Genomic DNA, 26,684 nt, shown 5'->3' with positions numbered 1-26,684 from the left:
ATTTTATTTTCCTATAACGTATTGTAGATGGCACTAGGTGTATCATTTTAATTATTTTATTATCATATACTAATAGAGGGTTCAACCCCAAGGGCGGGGGGAGTTCGACCCTGTTGGAGGAGGGGGAAAGAGAGAAGAAGGAAAATGTATCAGAAAGTATTTCGTAACATCTACTCACCACAACTTATTATTTACATCACATTGATAGAAGAAATGGTTCAAAATATATCTTTGTATTTTTTAGGAATTTAATCTCCGAGTATGAATCTTTTTTTCCTACGCAAATACAGAGGCTGTTGGAGTGGTTGAACCCCGTCAACCTCCCCCCTTATTTTATTTGGTTTTAGGCCCAGCTGGGCTTTTACAGGGATTCAAAAAAATATTACGTATCTAGTGAGCTGTCGAATATCATACAAAAAAAAATAAAGCATGATATAACAGTAAAATGATAAACTGAATACAAAATAATACTAGTAAAAAAGGTAACTCATTTATTTATTTTAAAAACATACAGCACAACATGTGCCATTAATAGATGTATTGTAAAGTGTCTTTAATGTCATATAAATAAGTTTTTATTAAAATATTTATACTATATCACAATTTAATTTTCTATAACATAAATAAAGTTTAAAAGTTATAAGTATAAAGTGTAAGAAAACATAAAAATACAAATGGTAATAGAAAAAATGTTAAAATGACGTATTAATGGAATATAATAAATTATTTTCCATTGATGCCAATCTGTACAAATCCATTGTTATCAAATCACATAAAATATCAAATTACAGGTGACTTATGTAGCGTAGCTATTTATTTGTTGTCAGATAACCAATTATTTTGTACGGTTCAAGAAGAGACAACAAATAATAATTGTAAGTAAATCAATCAATCATCTGTTAAGTGAGAATTTTAGTAAGTGACAATATAAATGTAACACTATCAGATAAGAAACAAGACAGTTAAAAATATGATTTAAGATTTACACGGCCAAAAGTATAATAGTGATTTTTTGGGGTATTATGCCGTGTTGCGCTACCTCCTTCTTTAGCCAACGTTTCGGACAGCATTGCAGTGTCCATCATCAGGGCAGATGTGTAATCGGTTACACATTGTGAAAACACATCTGACCTGATGATGGACACTGCAATGCTGTCCGAAACGTTGGCTTAAAGGAAGAGTTAGCGCAACACGGCATAATACCCCAAAAACAAATCACTATAAAGACATTTAAAGTATCTGTAAACAAAAACAAGAAATACAAAAGACTTCACAAACATTGTCATATCAAACAAGTTTACTTTGCATATGCATTAATTAAGAGTTTGCGTCAATCATGTGGTTTCCACTTATGCATTACATATTATAATTATATACGCCCTTGAATCAAAGTCATCCCGTTTTATGGTATTGATAGAAATATGTATTTTGAACGTGTCTATGTACTTGAAATAAGATCATTTTTCCTTACTTCTGAATAAATAATAAAACATATAAACAAGTACAGTCGAACGCTCTTACGTAAATTCATAGAATTGTTTTTATACCAATAACACGCTTCTTGTAGTTTATTATTTATTCATTAGAAACAACTCATAATTAACAGTGTGGGACTTAGATATCTACAAACCTAAAATTTCGCCGACCGTAACAAAAAGTTTGGAACCGCAGAGTTTTTTTGAAACCGCAGAGTTTTTGATGTCGTTTGTTTTTTCAACAAACAATACGGAAAGTTGAATTAAAAAAATACTTTTAGAAGATTAAAATTAAACCTTTTTGTACAACGATGAAACACAGTTTTGCAATGGAAATTGAAGACCCCGTAGTAAGCGTTCAACGATGGTTTGAAAGGGAGATATGTAAATACGAATGTTAGAGGGAGCGCCCTAATATTAAAAAAATGATAATATTTAATAAAACGCAACTCGTTTGAAAAAGATCAAAAATCTCTCGACAAATGCATTAGTCGCATTTAAAGAAACACTGTGCACTTTTTCATGGTTATAACATATTAAACATCAGAACAAAACGTGTTTTTAATAATTTTCTTAGCTTACTTTGCGATTTTTTTTCTATCGAGTGAATTTTATATAATTAACGTTTTGACATAACAAATATTTATGAAGGTATATTATCTTAAAAAATAACGTATATTTTTTGGATCTTAAAAACAAAGGAGTTAACGAGAAACATAAGAGATAAACCGGTAGAATTTAGGTATGCGGGGGCTTAAGAACTTTTGCACCACGAAATACGTCCAAATCACACATTTTGTATTAATCTTTATTTTATGCAATAGGTACTAAATCAGTTGCGACAATGGTTTCTATTCATATATATATAATACATCTATAGTGTTGAAAAGCCACATAAATAAATAAATTAAACACGCTCTGTAAAGCTGTCAGTAAGTTAACCAGTCGAGCGATAGGGTATTTACAAAATAAATGCCTTGACCCGCTCTTTTAAAAAATCATACTTCGGAATATTAACATTGAAACGTACACACTGTTTATTATGGTTTAATGCCATAGAATCCACTTATACTTCATAATTTATTTCATATTTGTAGGATGTATAATTGATCTGTTTACGGGTATTTTTAAAATCAATTCAAAAAAATATTCTACCTAAATTTAGGCAGTCTTCGCTCAAGGCCTAGAGCCTTAAGACCTAAATAAGGGTAGCGATCGTTAGAATGGTTAAAACATGAATCTAAATAAATAAAAAAACAATGTCCGTATGTGTGTGCCTGTGATTCAAAAACTATTGGACCAAAAACTACTAAAACTACCTACCGACCAGTCGCATCTCATATTACTATAAACTAATTTAAAAATAAAACAATCTTAAAGTTAGAATTAAAGTTAGAATTCAAGTGAATATAATCATTTTTGCGTTTGCGCACTATCTGTGAGCTGCGCTATTCTAAAAAACGACAAACCGTCATTAAATTTGTGTTTTATATCAACACCTTCTGACATACAAAAGAAGGTAACAAACAATCGTAATAAACACAGTGAAAAGTGAATCTAAATAACAAACATTAAAAATAATTACTACTAAATCAGTGAACCCGTTGTGCGCGAACGTGAATTTCATGATTTATTTTTAAAAAAAAACAGTCGTTATATAAGTGTCAAAAAACTAAACCACAATTTAGACCTTTTGTACGACTATTTCGCAAGTCTACCAGTTATATTGGAATAAATCACGTGAATTGTGTATCGGTACTTGGCAGCGTGGTGAGAGGCGCCGACATATTCCGATCTACCTTCCCGGGACGTGAGTTCGAAACCCAGAGTAAACATTTATTTTTTATTTTTTACGTTGTGAAGTTTGATTTACTTACTGTCCAACAGATGGCAATCTAATAAATCATACAAAATAAATCCAATACTAAATCAAATATATACTGTAATTTTAAAAATAAATGTGATATTAAATCTAACAACAAAATAAACTAAATATAATATTCTAATACAATTCCTTCAAAACTGTAATACTAAAATATAATTTTTTTACAACTCAGTTTCTGTGTCGATTGTTCACTGTAATACAAAATAACTCCCTGCAATATGGAGAGCACCACCTGCAGCAAGTGCCCGGAACCCATACTCACGAGGGAATCAATGTTCTGGTGCTCCTCCTGCAAGGAGAGTCTACATTTCGCCTGCGGTGGCGTAAGTGAAGGTCATTACCGAAAACTCTCCCAAGAAAAACGCAATAATACCAAATGCACTGGCTGCAAGACGGAAACGCGCAGTACGGCGCGTTCTACTTCCATTTCCAGGAAGGAGACCCCAGCGGCCAGCGCCACTAAAGTAGGAGAAACACAGCTCGACCTAATCACACATGAATTACGTCAAATCAAGACTGAGCTACAGGGATTCAAGAATGTCCAGACGAAATTATACGAAATGTTCGATGAATTCAAGGACTTCAAGGCCTCGCTAACATTCTTTAATAGCAAAATGGAGGGATTTGAAGAAGACTTTAAAAAATCTCTGATAAAACTACAAAGCATAGACTCCATTCAAAAAAAAAACACAGAACTCGAGGCAAAACTAACTATGCTCGAATTAAAGATCGACGATCAAGATCGGCAACAAAAAAATTTTACCGCCGAAATAAGAGGTATACCGGAGGTTGAAGGTGAGAATTTGGCAAATATTTTATTTAACATAAATCAAGAAATAAAAACAAACACTACGAAAAATGACATTGAGACCAGCTATAGGTCTCCGGTTAAGACAATCCCCCAAAAAACCAGACCTATAATTGTGCGGTTTAAGCACGTTCACGCAAGAGATGTCTTTTTAAACGATGTAAAAAGGTACAATATGAATGCTGCGTCTAAGGAAGACAAACTCAACACGACCTCAATAGGACTCTCCGGACCGCGCACGCCGGTATATATATCGGAACACCTGACTTCAACAAATAAACGCCTACTTTACCTAGCGAAGAAGACGGCTATTGATAAAAAATTTGCATTCGTATGGGTAAAAGCGGGACGAGTATATATACGCCAAACCACGGAATCGAGAGCTATACATATCACCTCTGAGAATATCTTACTTGCACTATGACTCACAAATGCAATCATACCCATACTACCTGTATCCCTTTTCAAAATGTTAATCAGAGTGTTCCTATATTTCATGATATTTCTATTCCTTTCAAAAAAATACTACAATATTGCATTGTTCAATCCCCAAATAAGCACGATGTCAGACATTTCAATTAATAATTTAATTATTAACATCGTGGTGCATTTATATTACCCACACATTATCAGGAAATTCTTATATGACAAATTTACAACTACATCATTGTGTCTCTCTGACCCCGCTACTTTACTTCCTTATTATAAGAAATTACTAGCTAACCCTCAATTCACCACTAATACCAATTGCAATTTTTATTTGTACCATTCGAAGAACATGAAATGGCTAATGTTTTCTCACAATTTATGTATTACAATAATTTATGTATATTATTTTATTTCAATAACTGAGCAACCAAACTTATGTACTCTTTGTTCACACATCAAAAACATAAATTTACCATCCCAAATTAATATTACCGTGTGGGTTTACTTACAGATAACTTACTCTAAAAATGATCCAACATTCTTATGAAATTCCCGATGAATCTATGCTCACATGCAACAATTATGTAGTTGATAATCCTAAAGACATAAATAAATACTGTTGGGAATCGTACAGTCTAAAAATTGTACACCAGAATATACGAAGTATTACCAATATTGATGATCTTCTCATATTTCTTGACCAACTTAAATTCACATTTGACATATTAGTTTTGACTGAGTGCTGGATTAATGAATACTATACCTCCAAAGAAATACAAAATTACACTGAATACCACACATCTATAAAAATAAATAAATCCAGTGGAATTGTTATCTATGTCAGGAACGAAATACAAGCTCAAGTTGACGAGCTCGCTTTATCACAAGCAAATTGTCTAAAAATAGTACTTAACAAAAATGTGTGCATATTTGCAATTTATAGATCACCATCTTTCAACAATATTGATACCTTTCTTAATTCACTACATTCCATCATTAACAGCACAAACAACTCAGAACATCAAATAATCATTGGAGACCTAAATGTCAATATAATCTTAGACAATCACCGTCAATGCGATGATTATTTATGTTTTCTGAGCGAAAACGGTTTCACTCCAACAATTAACACCCCCACTAGAGTACAAGGCACGAGCAAATCCTGCTTAGATCACATTAACATAAAAAATATTAAGTTCATAGACTCGTTTGTCATACACACAACAATTTCAGACCATTATACCACGGCGCTCGGTCTAAGAAATAAACCCTCCTCTGCTGCTAAAAACAAATATATTTCTAGAATAAATTACAGCAGCCTGCTCGAGGAGCTACGTACAGAAAAGTGGCATAACGTACTAGATCAGACTGACACTAACCAAGCAATGGACGAATTTATTAAGAAATTGCAATTCTACATATCTAATAACACTGTCAACAAATGTATCCCAAACAAACAATTTAAACTCATGCCATGGATCTCCCCTGGTCTTGTCAAATCTATTCACAGACGAAACCAACTCCACAAAATTGCGAAAAGGCAACCAGATAATATTTTACTACAAGAACAATATAAGAAATATAGGAACTTGTGCAAAAAATTAATTAAAACAACAAAAGAAAAATTCTACAAACAATATATATACGAAAACACATTAACTCCGAAACGTTTCTGGGATATATTTCGAAAAATCACCAAAACAAAAAATAATAAGTCGTCATTCATACAATCATTAGACACTAAAAACACAAACACTGCTGACCCCAAGGGGATGGCTAATTTTGCAAATCATTATTTTACTTCCGTAGGAGCTTCACTCGCTAACAAAATACTCGATAAATGTAAGAAAACTGAATCCAATCTAGCCAACATACCTTCAACTGTTTATAATTGTAAATCAGATGAAATTCAAACTACGACTAATGAAGTAATGAAAATGATAGATGAACTCAAGACATCGAATGCTTGTGGGCCAGATAAAGTGTCAACAAATTTGCTAAAAGTGTTGAAACCACTTATAGCTAGTACTATTGCATTTATCTGTAATCTTAGTTTCAAATCAGGCATATTTCCGAACCACTTAAAAGAATCAATTGTCATACTGATTCACAAAAATGGAGACAAATCGGATATACAAAATTATCGGCCTATATCTCTACTAAATTCAATCACAAAAATTATTGAGAAAATCGTCAAAAATCGTCTTAGTCTCTACCTAGAAAATTATAAGATCCTTTCCAAGAACCAATTTGGCTTTCGACCTGGTTTAGGAACAGAAGATGCTATTGCTAAACTGACTGATATTATTTCCAATAATATTGACCAGGGAGTTAAGTCCATCGCTCTCTTCCTTGATCTGGCAAAAGCTTTTGATACCATCTCGCATAAAATACTTCTGAAAAAACTACAGGCCATCGGCATTCAGGGACAGCTATTCAAATGGATGGATAGTTACTTAGCGAACAGATACCAAAAAGTTAAAATTAATGATACAGTTAGCGATCCCGCCCTTATATAATTTGGTGTACCGCAAGGGAGTACCCTAGGACCACTTCTGTTCAGTATTTATATAAATGATTTATGTAACAGTAATCTCTCCAATCACATCATAACATTTGCGGATGATACTGTCTTAATATTTGAAGGAAGAAACTGGAATGCTGTACACAACAAAGCAGAAGACGGTATTAACCAGCTTAAATATTGGTTAGATTATAATCTTTTGACTCTCAATTCAGAAAAAACAAAATTTATACGATTCAGTGCGACAGAAGCGGGCCAACCCAAAGAATTATACAATATTTTCATACATAAATGCATCGAATCAACTAACTGTAATTGCTATAAATTAGAATGCGTGAACAGTATAAAATATCTCGGTATTGTTATCGACAAACATCTTAGATGGGACGGACATATAGACCTTGTGACTACTAAGGTTAGAAAGCTGACGCATATCTTTATGCCAATTAGAAATATCCTATGTCTAAAAGATTTAAGACTCATTTACAACGCTATGTGTGGGTCACTATTAGACTATGCATCATTAGGCTGGGGTGGATGCGCAAAAATGGTTTTAGACCACTTAGCAAAGGCCCAAAAATCCTTACTAAGGGTAATCATGAAAAAACCTTTTAGGCACCACAGCGATTCACTATTTGAAGAGTTACGAGTTCTAGATGTCAGACAATTATACATAAGGAAAATAATTTTGAACACTCATAAAAAACGTCATCTCTACCCATCTATCGACCACTCTCACGACACCCGACACTCACGGAGGAATCCAATCGTACCACCCACAACCAAAACTTCACTTGCTCAAAGACATTTTTCATTCCTAGGCCCAAAACTTTACAACTTTATACCTGATGCATGGAAAAAGGAAAGCAAAGGTGCTCTTCGTAAATCGATCACTGTCTGGCTTCACCAATTAGGGAGAAAAGAGTGTGAACTCACACTTTTCCAAAAATAAAACAAACAAAATATCAAACACATTAAGAAAACAAAAAAACAAACAAAACTAAACAAACCAAACAACAAGTTAACATCAGTTAACCTTATAACTTTTTGCTTTTAATCTTTTATAATAATATTTTCTTTTAATGTATCATTATTTTTTAGTTATATATATATATTTTTTTTTTTTTAGTTATGTATATATTATATTACTTTTCTTTTTTTCCTCTTTTGTTTTTGTTCTTACAAAATATGTATGCGTGCATGAATAACTCAATTTTGACTGTCCTAAAACGGGAATTCCTCCTAGTTGGGCAGTCAAAGTATTTTTTATCTACATGTGTCATTGTATCATCACCTGTACTAAATAAAAAAAATAAAAAAAATAAAAAAAAAAAAATAAAAAAAAAAAAGTTCGCTGAAAATTTGTTTGAGTTTGTTCTTATTAGTGTCAGTAGTGTTTCAAGAGTATTGGAAGACTTAACGCATTATCTATGCACTGGAATGAGATATGGAGTTGACATAACACAGTTTAAAAAAACTAACAATGTGGTATACAGTAATACATGGTAAAGAAAGTCGGGGATGTCCGAGGAAGACTTACAGTATTATCTATGCACTGGAATAAGACGCGTAGTCGAGTTGAAATCGATATAATGTAGATTTTTAAGAGGAAGCCACAAGCCAAAAATGTGTATATTCTTGGTATACCTTATATCGTAGTTAATAGGCATTAAATTCACTTGACAAACGGAGTCTAGAAACGTTCGATTTCAAGCAAAAAACTGTTTTTTATTTATTTTATAAATAATTTTATAAGAAAGCAAAAAAGTTAATCAAGTGAAACTGTCACAGATAATCTTAGCTATAATATAGTGTTTTTTAAAAGTTGTTTCTTTTACTCCTTCATACATTTCTATTGAAAAAATTTATTTTTTAGTATTTTACTTTTATATTTTTTATTTAGTAATTTATTTTTTATTTGTATTCTACTCAAGGGAAGCGATAGAAAAACCTTTAATTTATCTAAAGCATGTTTTTTGGTATTCATAATGTTCACCAATTCCTTATAAAGATTAATCAAAATAGTGATTTGTCATAAAGCTTTGCCTTAACATGGTGAACAGTAATGGATGTAAGAAAAAGTCGACGACGTCCGAAGAAGACTTAGATCTGTTATTTTATCATTATTGGCCAGCTGTTTTATAAAACTGAAATAATAACAGAACTTGAATAGAACCTTCGCAGAAATTTGAAATTTGATGTATTGTTCAAATTCTGTTAAACGACCCGTCCTTATCGCATTATCTCTGCACTGGAAAGAGATATGGAGTTGAATTAATGTTGGTATAATTTAATTTTTCAACAGAAACAATTGTGATTTCATAATACTACTTGAAGTGAATGATAGAAAGAGTCGGGGACGCCAGAGGAACACATGGATCAATCAATTTGTGGTAAAATAAGGTGAACGTGATGAAAGAATGAAATGAAGATATTTAAGGAGAATGTATGACACGGTAGAAACAGTTGAGGACGCTCGAGGATGACATGGCACAATCACCTGAAAGAAGTACATAAAAAAGTAAATTTTTCATTTCTACAATATTCTTATTTTCGCCGTAAATGCATCCAGTTAAAATGCATCAAAACTATACTCCAAACCATTATTCATAACCCCGAGCATTGCCATCAAAACTATACTCCAAACCATTATTCATAACCCCGAGCATTGCCATCAAAACTATACTCCAAACCATTATTCATAACCCCGAGCATTGCCATCAAAACTATACTCCAAACCATTATTCATAACCCCGAGCATTGCCATCAAAACTATACTCCAAACCATTATTCATAACCCCGAGCATTGCCATCAAAACTATACTCCAAACCATTATTCATAACCCCGAGCATTGCCATCAAAACTATACTCCAAACCATTATTCATAACCCCGAGCATTGCCATCAAAACTATACTCCAAACCATTATTCATAACCCCGAGCATTGCCATCAAAACTATACTCCAAACCATTATTCATAACCCCGAGCTTTGCCATCAAAACTATACTCCAAACCATTATTCATAACCCCGAGCATTGCCATCAAAACTATACTCCAAACCATTATTCATAACCCCGAGCATTGCCATCAAAACTATACTCCAAACCATTATTCATAACCCCGAGCATTGCCATCAAAACTATACTCCAAACCATTATTCATAACCCCGAGCATTGCCATCAAAACTATACTCCAAACCATTATTCATAACCCCGAGCATTGCCATCAAAACTATACTCCAAACCATTATTCATAACCCCGAGCATTGCCATCAAAACTATACTCCAAACCATTATTCATAACCCCGAGCATTGCCATCAAAACTATACTCCAAACCATTATTCATAACCCCGAGCATTGCCATCAAAACTATACTCCAAACCATTATTCATAACCCCGAGCATTGCCATCAAAACTATACTCCAAACCATTATTCATAACCCCGAGCATTGCTATCAAAACTATACTCCAAACCATTATTCATAACCCCGAGCATTGCCATCAAAACTATACTCCAAACCATTATTCATAACCCCGAGCATTGCCATCAAAACTTGTGATATGATGCACTTTTACTGAGATAATACAGACGGAGGCCTCTAGCGTCAGAGTCGGGAATTAAGTAATTACAATCAAATGGATGGGTGGATAAAGCTTTACAGGGTCGAAGGCAGATGTCTCTGTGAGGTAGAGAGGGGGACCTATCGTAGGCCTCGATTAAACCTTCCACCAATCAAGAGGGTCCAAGAGATGCGAGGCGGCAAGTGGGCGTGGATTACCAAAACAGACAAAGGAATGGACTTTGTACAGGGCGGGGCTATCTCGATTTATTACAAAAAAAAACGGAAACCTTGTTAGTGGAGTGATACGATGACGTCATGGGGTTGGAATGCAAGGGTGTGGCGAACGGGATCGTAAACCATCGACAAACGAGGGGGACGTGTTTCAAGAAAGGTGAGAAACATAACGCGAACGGACTGAGGACTGAGAAAAATTGGTAGAATCCTACGTTAAGACATACCGGAAGTGGAAATCATTGGGGGAGAGGGCAGTTACACGCGTCACTTAAAAGAAAACAGCAGAAATAAGGGAAAAACGGAAAAATTACGTAAGAAAAGTGGAAAGAAAAGCAAACATTGAACTCCTATCGTAAGCATGACGTGGGACTGCAAAGAAACAGCGTTGAGGTTACAGGAGAATGATGGCGCGAAGGTAGTTGCGAAAAGGATACCAAGAGAAAAAAGGTTGGCGGCTTCAGACACTTGAAAGCGCTGATTTTGAAAAAAAATACGGACATGGTTTTGGGCCATCAAGGCACTATTAACAATTCAACGAGGTAATAAAATTAACCCGCGTCTTATGGGGACGAAAACACATTAAAATTAATGTATAAACAATTAGCGGGGAAATTATGAGAGAGTACATTCGGGTTTGTTTTGACAGGAGATTAAGGCCTCTGATTGATGCGAAATGAGTTGGGGGATAAAGACAGAAGATGGGCGTGTGGAAGTACCACCCGAGGTGACACCCAAAATTACAGAGAGGGGTTGCGAAAATCCAGTAATAATTCTTGGGAAAAGACTGACCGAAAGAATAGACAGGATATCAAACCGATGCGATCTAGAACGGGGAACAAAAACATAAACGACATGATGTAAACTGGGACGTCTCAACTAAAGCAAGTATCGATGGGAGCCTTAAATAGAAATAATCGGGGGAAAAAAAATGGAATAGCTATATTAGACCGTTTGTAAGGGAAGAGAACTAAATGTTAGAAGTAGGAGACGATCGTACGCGGGAGATTTAACATACACCGTTTGGATTGTCGGAAGTAATTGGTTTGGAAGGTAGAGGGGGAAACGGACGTGTACAGCGCCCTTGAGGTGATTTCTCACGAAAACGGCGCTATATAAATTAGCCAAAATATTATTACAAAATATTAAATTGTCGGAGGCAAAGTGAAGGAGATCAAAGCTAAGCTCATGAAAGCGTTAAAAACAAAGCGTATCACATCATAAACGACGGCCATTAAATAAATTGTGCGGACACGATAGCATTTAAAAATAAAAGGCCCGGAATTCACACTTCAAAAGGACAGCTCGCACTAGAGCGTTATATAGAAAAAGCCGTATGGGAATACGGGACCGCTTCCCAGTCCACGCCTGATCATTCTGTCACATGAAACGAATGCCAGGGTGTTAACCTTCTTGAAATGATCAGAATGGCCTAATTAGCATGATGCGACTATGGACTAAATAGAAAAGAACATACGAGTCGATAAAGGTTAGAATAGCATGTATTTGACGTGATTAATGAGGAAACGGGACTATAAAAGGGCTGAATTTAGAAAAAACTGGGAGTCTTTTCGTGAATTTGTGAGAGAGTTGAAACTCGCCGGGGACCGTTCAAACACGTCGCGCTGATTGGTATTTATTTGTGGACTTAGGAAAATTCCCTAGTTAAAGACATACAGTTAGATTCAGTGTTTGGAAAAAATAATATTAATATCGGACCTTAGAGAATTTTAGAATTTCAAAGAAGTAGTTAAACACAGTATTTGGCGTAATAATAAATTAAGGTTGAAAATTTTAATTAGTTTAAATTCAGTGAAAAAGGAAAGGGATTAGAAACGACACTACGGTGTCGCGTTATAAAGCGAGTTGTTAATACGAAGTGGTGGAAGAGGGGAAACGGCTATAATTCGAGATTAACGCGATCTTTCGTTGCGAGGAATTTAAACTAGGAAAAATGATAACAACAATAATTAAAGATAAAATAATTAATATCGGATCCAGAGAATTTCGGACTTCGGAGAATAATTCAGATTCAGTGTTCATGTCAACTCACGAATTCAAACCCGAAAAATGATAGAAATAATAATAATACTTTTAATACTGGTATGAAAAGGGAAAATTAAATCGCGTACTCCATTAACGTGCGATAAATAATAACCATACCTCGTTATAACAAATAATAAGAACAAAAAAAAAATACTGAGATTAAAGAACTCAATTCAGGGAGATAATCAGGGTGCGCGTTTAAGCTAGGCATTTACAATCTGATAGAGGAATTATTGATAGGTGGACGGAAACAAAAGAACAGGTTGTTTTGCCGTCGATTATCCCGGTGGATTAGAGGAGGGGGGCTCAGGTAAGTGATTTGCACAATTATAATAGATTTGCAGGCCAAGGATGGAGGCTACTAATCCTGCAGTTATTTGGAAGGCGCCAGTTGGGACCGAAATTATGTTACGTATTATCAAATGACATATGTATGCGTATATATGAATAAATGCATGAGTTGATAAAATAAATATCATTTATTCCATGACAACACAATTATCAATTATTACATGGACTAGGACCGTAATCGGAATCGGTCATTATAGTTCATTGTAGGTAAAGTACCTATTTATCGTGGAGATGATTCAAATAAGTGGGTCGGCCGAGCCGACTTTTGTAACACGATAATACAAAGGAAGAAAAAAAAATATTCATTTCAAACCGGCTTTAAAATAGACAGGGCATTGACTCGAGTTGTGCTGAGGGCAGGTTGATTTATTAGGGTCTGAAAGGGCAAACGGCCTTGAAGATTAACTGGGACACTAGGAACAGCTGAGTCTGGAATGCGGGGTTGGTTTCGAAAAAAAAATACGGCGGCTGAATGAATGGCTACTTGGGTAATAAAGACTTGCTTCGAGGATACGTACATAGCTAAAGCCATTCAACGGGAGGATCCAAAAATCAGCTAGTGTCTGAGAATAATTGAAGTAATTTTGAGCAGCAATTGAAAGTCTACGAACATAGCTAAAGTCATTCAACGGGAGGATCCAAAAATCAGCTAGTGTCTGAGAATAATTGAAGTAATTTTGAGCAGCAATTGAAAGTCTACGAACATAGCTAAAGTCATTCAACGGGAGGATCCAAAAATCAGCTAGTGTCTGAGAATAATTGAAGTAATTTTGAGCAGAAATTGAAGGTCTACGAACATAGCTAAAGCCATTTAACGGGTAGATCCCAAGGTCAGACGGTGTCTGAGGAATAATTGAAGTAATTTTGAGCAGCAATTGAGGGTCTACGAACATAGCTAAAGCCATTTAACGGGAGGATCCCAAAATCAGACAGTGCCTGAGGGATAATCGAAGTAAATTTTGAGTTGCGATTGAAAGTCTACGAACATAGCTAAATTCACTTAGCGGGAGGATCCCAAGATAAGGTGGTGCCTGAAGGAAAATTTGAATAAACAGGGCGGCAGACAGGAGAGAGGTGGAGTCTGGGGACGTGGCTAAAGGTCATATCTGAGTTGGTGATCTCTATAAATAAAATCATCAAACAAAAAAATCGTAATATATTATGTGTATCGTAAATTATTGGCGTGTATATTAGTACGTATATATCAGGCGAACTGGTTGGAATTCACAACTCCTTCTCGGCGATGCTTGGTCTGGGATGTACTGTATAAATAGTACATTGCAGATTATAAAAAAACAAAACAAAGTAAATTTATATATATTTCTTTATATGTACTGTCTGCAGGGGAGATGTATGTGGTCTGGTAACTATCGGGATGATACACTACGGCTACATACACGTCCTCTCAGAGGATGGGAACCAGCCTAGGAAACTGCTTTCCACAAAAACCGCAAGTATATTTTTGCATATAGAACGAAACCGGTTCGTTCTAAGTAGACGTAATTCTCGGAGGAGTTGGGATCTGGGAGCGTGAGGACTCTGTTGAGATCTGGACGTAGTATGTGACGGCCACAGGAATGGTCGACTAGGACACGGTGACTGAGGCACCAACTAGGAGATTGGGTCGAATGATCATGCAAAACCCAGATCGATACGGATCATTTTCACGTCTTGCAGGAGGTAGGAGCCAGATCTTGCTAAGCAAAGTAATATTCCGAGTTCGTCATATATGCAACAACTGAATCGTACTAACACGCTTGAAATTAGTCTCATGTTTACCCCATCTAGTAGGAGAGGACGGCAAGCCAGAGGGCCCCGGAGAGCAAATTATGATTGCAATGTACTAACAAATTATGTTTGACTTCCGTTTTGTGTATTAAGGTTTTATGACAGGTCGGGAGGACGGCTTGGGTGAACTTCTAAGGAGATCAGATTAAGGGAGGTAGACAGTATGGAGAAAACGGGGGTTTTAGGTATATTGATCCAACTTCGATTCGTTAACTTTGAAATTAACATCTCTGACTTCATCCCTGCCCTAAAGAGAACTAGGGGTTACCAAACAAAGTAATTAAAAACCCGATACCATAAAGCAAAAAAATCACACAACGTTTGGTGGGATTTAATTACAACTAAATACGAGGGAGTTACGTTGAAGGTCGTAACCGGCGTATTAATTAACCAAGTACATTTGTCTTTATATAAATGTATATATATTACTTGAAAACCATGAGTAGCCTTCGTAGCTACCAAAGGGAGAAAGAGTTCTAAGGATATTTTAATGCCAGTGGCCTAAGGTCACTTAGGTATTACAAAAAAAAAAAAATTCAAAGGGTGAAAGGAAGAGTCATCTCAAACTATACTCCAAACCATTATTCATAACCCCGAGCATTGCCATCAAAACTATACTCCAAACCATTATTCATAACCCCGAGCATTGCCATCAGAACTATACTCCAAACCATTATTCATAACCCCGAGCATTGCCATCAAAACTATACTCCAAACCATTATTCATACCCCTGAGCATTGCCATCAAAACTATACTCCAAACCATTATTCATAACCCCGAGCATTGCCATCAAAACTATACTCCAAACCATTATTCATAACCCCGAGCATTGCCATCAGAACTATACTCCAAACCATTATTCATAACCCCGAGCATTGCCATCAAAACTATACTCCAAACCATTATTCATACCCCTGAGCATTGCCATCAAAACTATACTCCAAACCATTATTCATAACCCCGAGCATTGCCATCAAAACTATACTCCAAACCATTATTCATAACCCCGAGCATTGCCATCAAAACTATACTCCAAACCATTATTCATAACCCCGAGCATTGCCATCAAAACTATACTCCAAACCATTATTCATAACCCCGAGCATTGCCATCAAAACTATACTCCAAACCATTATTCATAACCCCGAGCATTGCCATCAAAACTATACTCCAAACCATTATTCATAACCCCGAGCATTGCCATCAAAACTATACTCCAAACCATTATTCATAACCCCGAGCATTGCCATCAAAACTATACTCCAAACCATTATTCATAACCCCGAGAATTGCCATCAAAACTATACTCCAAACCATTATTCATAACCCCGAGCATTGCCATCAAAACTATACTCCAAACCATTATTCATAACCCCGAGTATTGCCATCAAAACTATACTCCAAACCATTATTCATAACCCCGAGCATTGCCATCAAAACTATACTCCAAACCATTATTCATAACCCCGAGCATTGCCATCAAAACTATACTCCAAACCATTATTCATAACCCCGAGCATTGCCATCAAAACTATACTCCAAACCATTATTCATAACCCCGAGCATTGCCATCAAAACTATACTCCAAACCATTATTCATAACCCCGAGAATTGCCATCAAAACTATACTCCAAACCATTATTCATAACCCCGAGTATTGCCATCAAAACTATACTCCAAACCATTATTCATAACCCCGAGCATTGCCATCAAAACTATACTCCAAACCATTATTCATAACCCCGAGCATTGCCATCAAAACTATACTCCAAACCATTATTCATAACCCCGAGCATTGCCATCAAAACTATACTCCAAACCATTATTCATAACCCCGAGCATTGCCATCAAAACTATACTCCAAACCATTATTCATAACCCCGAGAATTGCCATCAAAACTATACTCCAAACCATTATTCATAACCCCGAGCATTGCCATCAAAACTATACTCCAAACCATTATTCATAACCCCGAGAATTGCCATCAAAACTATACTCCAAACCATTATTCATAACCCCGAGCATTGCCATCAAAACTATACTCCAAACCATTATTCATAACCCCGAGAATTGCCGGGTACACGTCAGCTAGTAAAAAAACCCGCGATTTACAGCTATCAAAATACGTAGTAAGTTAAATCATCAATAAATTTTTTTTATTTAATATAGATATATTATGTAAGTGGGTACAGTGGTGTTATATAAATTACATATCGGTACAAAATATATTTTTATTCGCAATCTTACCTAAGAAGAAACTGGTTCTTGTGCTTGTAGAACGAGTTACACTATAAGGAAAATAGAATAACATTATGCAATAGGTAAGTATGTATATATAATAGGAACAATTAAAACTTCTGGATCATCTATATGTGTAGGTGTACATATATAGGATTCTGTTAGATACCAAATATTGAGCAATTAAGGGAGTAATTAGAAACATTTAAATATAGTACATTAAATATAGTAGATTGTTTAAACATTTATAAATGGGAAAAATTAGACAGAAACATTTAAGAAAGAAGAAGACACACTAAACAGGATTAAAAAATGGCTAGACTACCATTCACTTACACCAAATGCTAATAAAACCAAATTCATCACTTTCAAAATAAAAAATACAAAACTCTGAAGAAAACCTTAACTTGAAAATTCATAGCCCGCATCATTTAAATGAGCATTGTGATTGTCCCTCGTTAGAAAACGTTGACCATATAACGTATCTAGCTCTAAAAATTGATGGAAATTTAAAATAGACCAATCACATTTACTATTTAGATAATAAAATTAAAAAACTAAGTTATTTTTTCAAAACTATCAGGAATTTTCTTATTAAAAAAGACTTAATCAAAATTTATAAGGCTCTCTGCCAAATCACTGTTAGAATACGGTATTATTGGATGGGGCAGTGCAAATAAAAATATACTAAATCCACTGATTAAAACTCAAAAAGCCATAGTGAAAATTATACTGAAAGTTCCTGTAAGAACTAGCACTGACGAAATCTTCACCAATATTAACATCATGTCAATTAAACAACTATATTCTAAAACTATACTAAATTACATTAATAAGTACAAAACCCAAGAAATAACAACAAACACGTACAATAGAAACACTAGATCTCATGGTCAAAAACTTATCCAACAAATAACTACTAATACAACTTTTGGGCAAAAAAGCTTCTTATATCATAGTATTAAACTCTACAGTAAAATACCACTCTCACTCAAAAACCTCAACATTATAAAATTGAAATCTCAAATAAAAAGCTGGATACTTAACATAGGGCGATCTGATATAGAAAATATACTGATATCAAACACAGACTAAAACAGAATCTACTAAACTGAACTATACAAAAAAACACTATCTTACTTATTTTAAAATTATTAAAAAAAAAAATTATACTACATGATATATGTTCATAATTAAATTCATATGTAACTTTGTTGTAATATTAATTTTCTTATAATTAAATTATAATATGTAAATGAAATCCTCAGCACGGGAGATCCCAGTTAGGATATCATTATCTCTATATTTTACTAAGAAAAGAAGACAATAAATTTTTATATTTTTCCGATTTTATGTCCGGGTTAAGTCTTCCCCAAAGGAAAAACTAAACCCTTCCACACACTTTTCCACAAATGATCACCTAGTCAATCAACATTATGTAAGTGCATTATATAAGCAAAATAAAAAGAAAACAATACAAGAACAACACGTCAACCCACCATAGATCTAATGGGAAAATAATTCACCGACTCCAGATATTTTCATATTAGAGGGTTCGGCTCGGTAGAACTCCTAACAGGAGTAACTTCCTTTCCGTCCTTCCTTTCCTAACGTTTCCTTCATAATGTGGCTCTTTTAATTTGAAAGTTAGCTGACGCTTGCCATGGTGAATAGTGCTTATAGTCCAACTGGCTCCTGGAATGTTTGGGAGCAGTTGGGACTTGTGTGTGATGTTCACATAAATATTCGTTTTTACAGATATGGTAAATGACCCTGAGGCAATGGCGGCAATCCGTGGTATGTGGTTCAAAGCATTGGAAGATAGACTGTCCCTGGTGTGTTTGCTGCAGCAACCGGGGGTGGGGGCGGGGGCAGGAGGGGGCAGAGCGAGGGGCGGCGGTACTCCCGCCCATCCGCCGGTCATCGTGGGCGTCAATATACTGGTGCACACTGCCAAGGACCACAAGGATCCGGAGGTAAATGAATTTAATCAAAGATGTTGGCTTTTACAACAACTTCCAGAGTGGAAGATACTCTCCAAATCTCTCTTGCTTCGCCGTTGCTTAAATTGGCTTTGGCCGTGTCTGGTGACCAAATTTGAGTAGCCAGTTACTTCCTCACATTTCTCTCACCCCCACCATACTTTAGCTACGACACTGCTAAACTAACTAACTAACTAACCATCACGCCGTTTCCCCATAGGGGTAAGCAGATAGGACGAACCGCCAAACAACTCGGTCTTGGCACACACTTCTTGTCTCATTCACATCCATACATCGTCTCATACATGATACTCTTCTATTATTCTGACTCTTGACATGGCCCGACTCGAGAATCTGATTCCTTTGACCGTGACATGTCTTGCTAGGGCATCCCCGACTTCTGCCATTCGCATTTGCATCATATATCCTCCTTTCTTCGCTCATTCGCTCTACATACCCAAACCATCTAAGCATCCCTTTCTTAATCTTACTCTTTACGCTTAAATCAGCCTTGCACTCTTTGCGGAACTCCACATTTCTCGCACGATCGTATATGGTTTTACCACTCATTTCAACAGCATTCAATCTACTTTAATCCTTTTTCATTTCACTGCTCACGTAACTAATGTGCAATACTTGTTCCAGGTCAGGCCTGGAAGCCTCTTCTTCCGCGTGATCTCGTCCGTGTTACACGTGACGCACGAGGTGGACGTGTTCACGCAGTACGGCGTGACGGAGTACCTGGGGGCCTTCGGACTGTCTGTGGCGCGCGCCTACCGCGGTCAGAACATCGGCGTGGAGATACTTAAAGCGAGGTGAGGTGTTAGTAATCACACCTAGAACAACCAACAATGTCACCAGTACTGGAAATTTTGTAACCGACTTTGAATTCTCGTGGTGGGTCCCATTTCCCGGTGGCTTTTTGAGATTACCGTTCGCTGCCAGGATGGTATCCGTGTATCCCATGGATACCATGTGTCTATGAGGATCCCCACTTAGGGCCGGTATTTCAGTTGCTAAGAGGAATGCACAATACGAAAATGTGTGTATTCTTAGTGTGCTTTTATCATCACAAATATATGTAATAAGCATAAAAATCGCTGGATAAACAGATTCTAGAAACGGTCGATTTCAGCGTAAAAGACGTTTTCTTATTTATTTTGTGAATTAATAATGTTAGAAGAAAGAAAAATGTTAATCAAGGGAAACTATCACAAATAATCTTTGCCATAATGATATTTTTTTAATTGTTTCTTATATTCGTTCATACTTGTTTTATGAAAATATATATTTTTTATGAAGTAATCAATAATTTTATTTTAACTCTACTCAAGGAAAACAATAGGAAAACTACAATTTATCCACAACATATTTTTTGATAATCGTAAAGTAGTAAAGATTAATTGAAAATAGTAATTTAGCATTGAGCTAAGCTTTCAAATAGAAGAAGATTTTAGGAGGCCTTGAGGAAAATAATTTCTCTCAGTGCCTATGTCATTTTTGGAGATGCTGGGTGGATGGACCTTTTAATAAAAGGAAGGATAGGAAGTTCTGAAAGGGAATAGAGTATGATGAGGAGTGGGTCAGCGTCTCCAGGTGTGACGTATGAATCCATCCCTCCCACTGCGATGCAAGGCGATGGGACGAGAGAGTCCGGCCGAAGACGTCAAAAAGTGTCTCCGTCAACTTGCCTCACCCGATCCCAGGTGTATCCGCTGTCCAGACCTGGACAAAACTCCCCTGAACCCGGGCACCCCTGATATGTCATCAAACGTAGCGAATTCAAGCAGAGGTGTTCGTTATCCGATAAATGGTTCCTGTTGCGAGGTTCCCGGAAAGGGAGTTATGTAAATACGAATAATAGAGTGAGCGCGATTATATTTTGAAAAAGTGATTGTATATAATAGGCATAAGCCACTATTGTGAAAATATTTAATAAGACACCAACTTATTTAAAATAGAGCAAAAATTACAAGACATCGAGGTTAAGTAGCATTTAAAGAAACACTGTGAATTTGTTCATACCTATAGCATGTTAAATATCACATATTGTATATCTATGAATCTGATGTGTTTTTCATATTTATAAATATTTACTATCAACTCGGATAATTAATAGAGATTGTCTTAAAAAAATACATTTATTTTAAGAGCTTATTAGCTAATGTGTTCAATGAAAGTGTGAGAAATTCAGAATGCGAGCTTGAGAGATATTTATTTTCGTCAAGTTGCTATCGGGTAGATTTCCTGAAAACCCAATCCGACTCATCAAATACCCATACTAAAATACCGGTCCTTCGTGCCATCAAACTCAAAAAGTCACCTGTTGATCTGTTCGTGGCCTCTCCCATATACTCCGTTCCTCCCGCCTCCAGGTTCTTGAGGCACCCTGTTATATTGCAAGCCTTTATAAATACATATTTATGTTTCCCGTTCACCACAGTTAATTGTGAATTTAGCGATATAGGCCCGGTACATCAGATGATTTTAAGCTCCGCTTGGTTGGAATGTCAAGCTTATAATTACAATGTATTATAATCCGTATATATGTAGGTCGTCAGCCTAGATATCCAATATCACATATATTGTTTATGATATTACTGCAGGAACGTGGCTATTTTTTCTTTGTAAAACCAAACTACTCGAGATCGCGAGCTTTCAAAATGCCAACGACCGCGTTTTTTTGGCGGGTGTAATTTCCGAGTTGATTTTTGATAAAGTTCCACACTTCAATCAGCGTACGAGGATAATAATTTTAAATAGTATTTATTTTGCTGGAGTTGTACAATTTTCATGAAATTATGACGAATTAACCGCTGATAACAAACTGTCCTGAGGTTGAATCTTTTAAAATCACTCTTATCTTGCCAGAATTTTATATTGATTATTAATTAATGACATCCATATTCCTTACTGATTAAATGATGTAATAGTCTATACCAGTGTTTCCCACGGTGGGGCGTATGCCCCACCGGTGGGGCATAGCGCCTCAGTGGTGGGACACCACGCTTCAGAGATGAGACACGTAGGCATTCCACATATAAAGGAGAATACTCATCGGTCATACAAAAAATGCCTGAGATGTACAAAATTGAAGTATACGTCAAATTGTACCTTAAATAAATTGATACCCGTTACAATTCCAATAATTATCTAAAATCACAGAAACTATGCAGGATGTAGCTGTAGTTGTTGTATTGCTGAATTGTTTTATACCTACATAATGTATAAGTATAGTGAGGAAACCTATAATTGGTTTCTTAGTTAAGTAAATTGCACACGTATAAACCAACCAAGTAACTGTTAATTTTCCTAAAATAAAATATGTAATTACGATTAGAACATGATACATGATTTATCCTAAGCATGGGTGCGAATTTGTAACATTAAGCTGGAAATTAGTGAACACGAATGATCACAGTAAGAACATGAGAATGGATTTTGCTTAGTTTGAGTGCGAATGTGTCTTTTAAGCTTGACTTTTGTGAATACAAATAGTTACACTAATAAAATGAGAATGGTTTATCCTAAATATGAGTGATAATGTAGATCGTCAAATTTGACTTCCATAAACATGAATAATTACAGTAAGAATTGTTTTTTTTTAGTATGAGTGCTATTGTTTCTAACTAAACGTGACTTCTGTGAACATAAATTATCGCAGTAAGAACATGAAAACGGTTTATCCTTAGTGTAAATGCGAATGTGAGTCACTAAGTTTGTCTTTTGCGAACATTAATAGTTACAGTAAGAACATGAGAACTAGACTTGAATGACTTCAATATTTGAGATTTCCTATTCCCGTATAGATTTCCCATAAAATTATAACCATCTCCCTTAACTTTAACGGCACATAGCACTCTCTTTAGGGTGAATTGCCTAATACAAAAAAAAAAGAACATGAGAATGGTTTTGCCTTAGTATGAATACGAATGTTTGCCATTATGCTTGACTTCTGCGAACGTGGATAGTTACAGAAAGAACACGAGAAAAGATACGGGTTTACCTTAGTATGAGTGTGAATGTGTCTTATTATGCTTGACCATGAATAATCACAGTAAGAAAATAAGAATAAAGTTTCCTTAGAATGAGTGAGAACGTGTTGCAATAACTGTGACTTCTGTGAAAATGAATAATGACAGAAGAAAATGAAAATAGTTTATCCTGAGTCCTCGTATGAGTGACCACGTATGCCATCAAAATTGGCTTGCGTGAAAATGAAGAATTACATTAATAAAATGATAACGGTTTTTTGCTCAGTGTGAGTGCGAATGTGAAATTAAGGCTTAAAGAAGAAACTCACACTAAGAATTTGCAAAGAAACTAACACAAAATATCCTAACATTACTTTGCATGCCAGAAAATTATTATAAACCTTTCCCTCAACTTATTTGGTGGAACGTGGTTTTAGCGCCATAAGCGATTTACTCACTAAAAAACTAAATCGATTGAAAATAACTAAAAGAGGGGACCTAAGACCGAAATTAACTAAGTTAGATCCGGAAATAAAATTTCTTTGTAGCAAGGGTAACTGAATTTAATTTCAGTTGTAATATATGTATTAGAAAAGGTTTTATTCAATTTCATTAGGGGTTCATATGTTTACAAACATTTTACAATATGATTTTAAAATTTACCTGCTGTTTCATAAAAAAGGTGCCGGTGGGGCATCTGACTTTTGAAAAGACTACGGTGGGGCATGGCATAAAGAAGACTGGGAAACACTGGTCTATACTGAGAAAATGAGGAAATTTACGTAAATTTCGTGAGACGTAAATGTCAGATTTAATATATTGTGTTACTACTAGCGCCTCGGCGTCCAAAAAATTAACTATTCTGTGGTTCATCAAGACGAGGAATGTTGCACATAGCGAGGATGCGGACTAACTGATATAATGGGCCATAGTTTTCCAAGGAATATCTTTGCTTCTAAAATTGACATATTATTGGTTATTTTGCGGGGTGCACTTTTGCAAAACCGTTGGTCTGTGCAGGTCTGTGCCTCACGGCCAGAGTGATCAATCCAGTGGAGTCTCATTGTGCTACCTCCCACTTTTACCTTATTACCTTGACAGTAGCCAAATCTAAATAGATAAATAGTAAACTTCACCAGAGTTCATCGGGCTTATGGACTGTATCTCCTGATTTCACAACGTGTCTTCTGAGAAATATCTGCGCTTCTGAAAGTGACATATTATTGATTATTTTCCAGGGTACACCCCTTTGCAAGGCTGTGGGACTATCACAGTGTTCACCTCAGTGGAGCCCGATTGTTCTATCTCTCAATGTTTATACCTTACTAGCTGATAGACGTATAGGAAATAGGAGATCATCCTTAGGAGATAGACATATACCGTTGCAAACGTTTCTGTAGGCCTTTTTAAGATACATAATTCCGTAGTAAATTATTTTGATGCATCTCATAAGGTTTAGCCAGCGTTAGCAAAGTAATCGGCTATAAAACTATACAATTCACTTCCAACACAATATAAAACATCTAATCTTACAGAATACAAAAAACACATATGGAACTGGCTACAATCCTTTTAATATTTAATTTTGATATATTTCACATTAGTTTTTGTCAAAACTATGTAAAAATCGATTTTATATTTTAATTTTTATTGTTTCTCTGTGTAACTAACTCCACTGTAATGTTTACTATTATATAACTTTACAATTGAAAAAGTCCTCCACAACACAGGTGAACTTCTAGCGTGGAGGACAATATACTATACTTTTGTAATACTAATATATTTAAGAATAAAAAAATTAAAATTAAAAATCGCCTAAAAATATTTTTATTCTGACTTGTTTACAAAACTTCGACCTTTCTCTACTTTCCACAAATGTAATAATATGCATGTTTTATATATATATATATAAACCTTCCGGAAGAAAATATCAAAATAATAGTGAAAACTCTATCAAAATTCGTTGCGTAGTTTAAAAAAAATAAGCGCACAGACAGACAGACACGGATAGCGACTTTATTTTATACCATAGGATTTTCCAATAAAAGGTATTATTTTGAATAGCCCGCTATTTCGGTAGATGTAACTTTGATGCTGTCATTTTTTGACATTTGACAAGTAGAAACTACGCCATTAATAAAAATGGAACGATACACGCTTCAACAACGCATGGAAATTATTAAACTTCACTATTATTCATTATTAGAATTCCATCGAAAAATCATCTTGAGTGATGAGGCCCATTTCCACCTCGGTGGCTTCGTCAACAAGCAAAATTGTCGCATCTGGGGCTCGGAAAACCCAAGAGTTACTGTTGAAAAGCCTCTCTATCCTCAACTGACTGTTTGGTGCGGTTTATGGTCCGGCGGAGTCATTGGACCTTACTTTTTCGAAAATGAGGCTGGAGCAACAGTTACGGTGAATGGATTGCGCTATCGAGAGATGATTAATGATTTTTTATGGCCGAAATTGGATGGTATTGATCTGGACAACGTTTACTTTCAACAAGACGGCGCTACGTGTCACACAAGCAACGAAACCGTTGATCTTTTACGGGAAAAGTTTATTTGAATATCAAAATAACACCTCTTATTGGAAAACCCTGTATTTAGAGATTACCTTTACAGTATCCCAATCTATTTAGTAAAGTTCACTAGAGTTAATTGGGGCAGCCATCTATGGCTCCTGGACTCACAGCGTGTCTTCAAAGGAATATCTAAAAATATAACATTGACATATTGGTTCTTTTCCAGGGTGCCCCTTTGCAAGGCTGTGGGGTTGTCCCTCACGGCAACCGTATTTACCGCAGTGGAGTCCCAAGTCCTGGCTGCCAAGTGCGGTTTCGTAGATGTCGGGGAAGTGTCCTACCAATATCTGGCCGACACCTACATATTCCCCATGAAGGGGATTACAACTGTGTCCATGAAGTACATGGCTCTTCCTATTAGATAAATCATAATTACGCATCACCACAAAATGATAAAATAAAAAGTTTTATTTCGTTTTTGCCACGTGTTGAAAACCAAAATGGCTACTTCCACATTAGGCCGCAGAACGCATCGAACCGCTCCCAACTAGCAAATAAATAATCAAGCAGTAAAATAGGTGTACGAAATCAAGTACTGGGAATGTAATACTATTGTTTTATTATTATTGTTTTCTAGAATAAAAAATTACAAGTTAGTTAAAAGGAATAGTCAAATTTTAACATTACAATAAGTGGGGAAACTTTCAAGAGTTATTAATAACTATTAATAATCTCCAACAATTTACTTGGAAAACAATAAGGGCATACGTAAAAAAAACATAATAAATCTATTATTCAAATAAAAATTAAAACATACACATGATCTGTGTATTTTTTTTGGTTTCACTTAGAATTGAACC

At 35.6% G+C, this 26,684-nt stretch overlaps 1 protein-coding gene across 1 annotated transcript in view; it reads left to right on the top strand.

Moving 5' to 3' along the window:
* Positions 1-26,335, top strand: part of LOC149410460 (uncharacterized) — a 179,277-nt gene extending 152,942 nt beyond the window's left edge. Inside the window, exons 3-5 of the mRNA XM_089647845.1 lie at positions 19,100-19,317; positions 19,969-20,138; positions 26,051-26,335. Of these exons, the coding sequence (XP_089503971.1) occupies positions 19,100-19,317; positions 19,969-20,138; positions 26,051-26,249 (587 nt within the window). The 3' untranslated portion in view covers positions 26,250-26,335. The remainder of the gene's footprint in view (positions 1-19,099; positions 19,318-19,968; positions 20,139-26,050) is intronic.
* The last annotated feature ends 349 nt before the right edge of the window (positions 26,336-26,684 follow it).

This window comes from Hesperophylax consimilis, chromosome 27 (assembly GCF_061612785.1).
Source record: "Hesperophylax consimilis isolate HC1 chromosome 27, BYU_Hcon_1.0, whole genome shotgun sequence".
Lineage (NCBI taxonomy): Eukaryota > Metazoa > Arthropoda > Insecta > Trichoptera > Limnephilidae > Hesperophylax > Hesperophylax consimilis.
The sequence above is the reverse complement of the archived record's forward strand: the minus strand, read 5'-3'. Positions and strand labels throughout refer to the sequence as shown.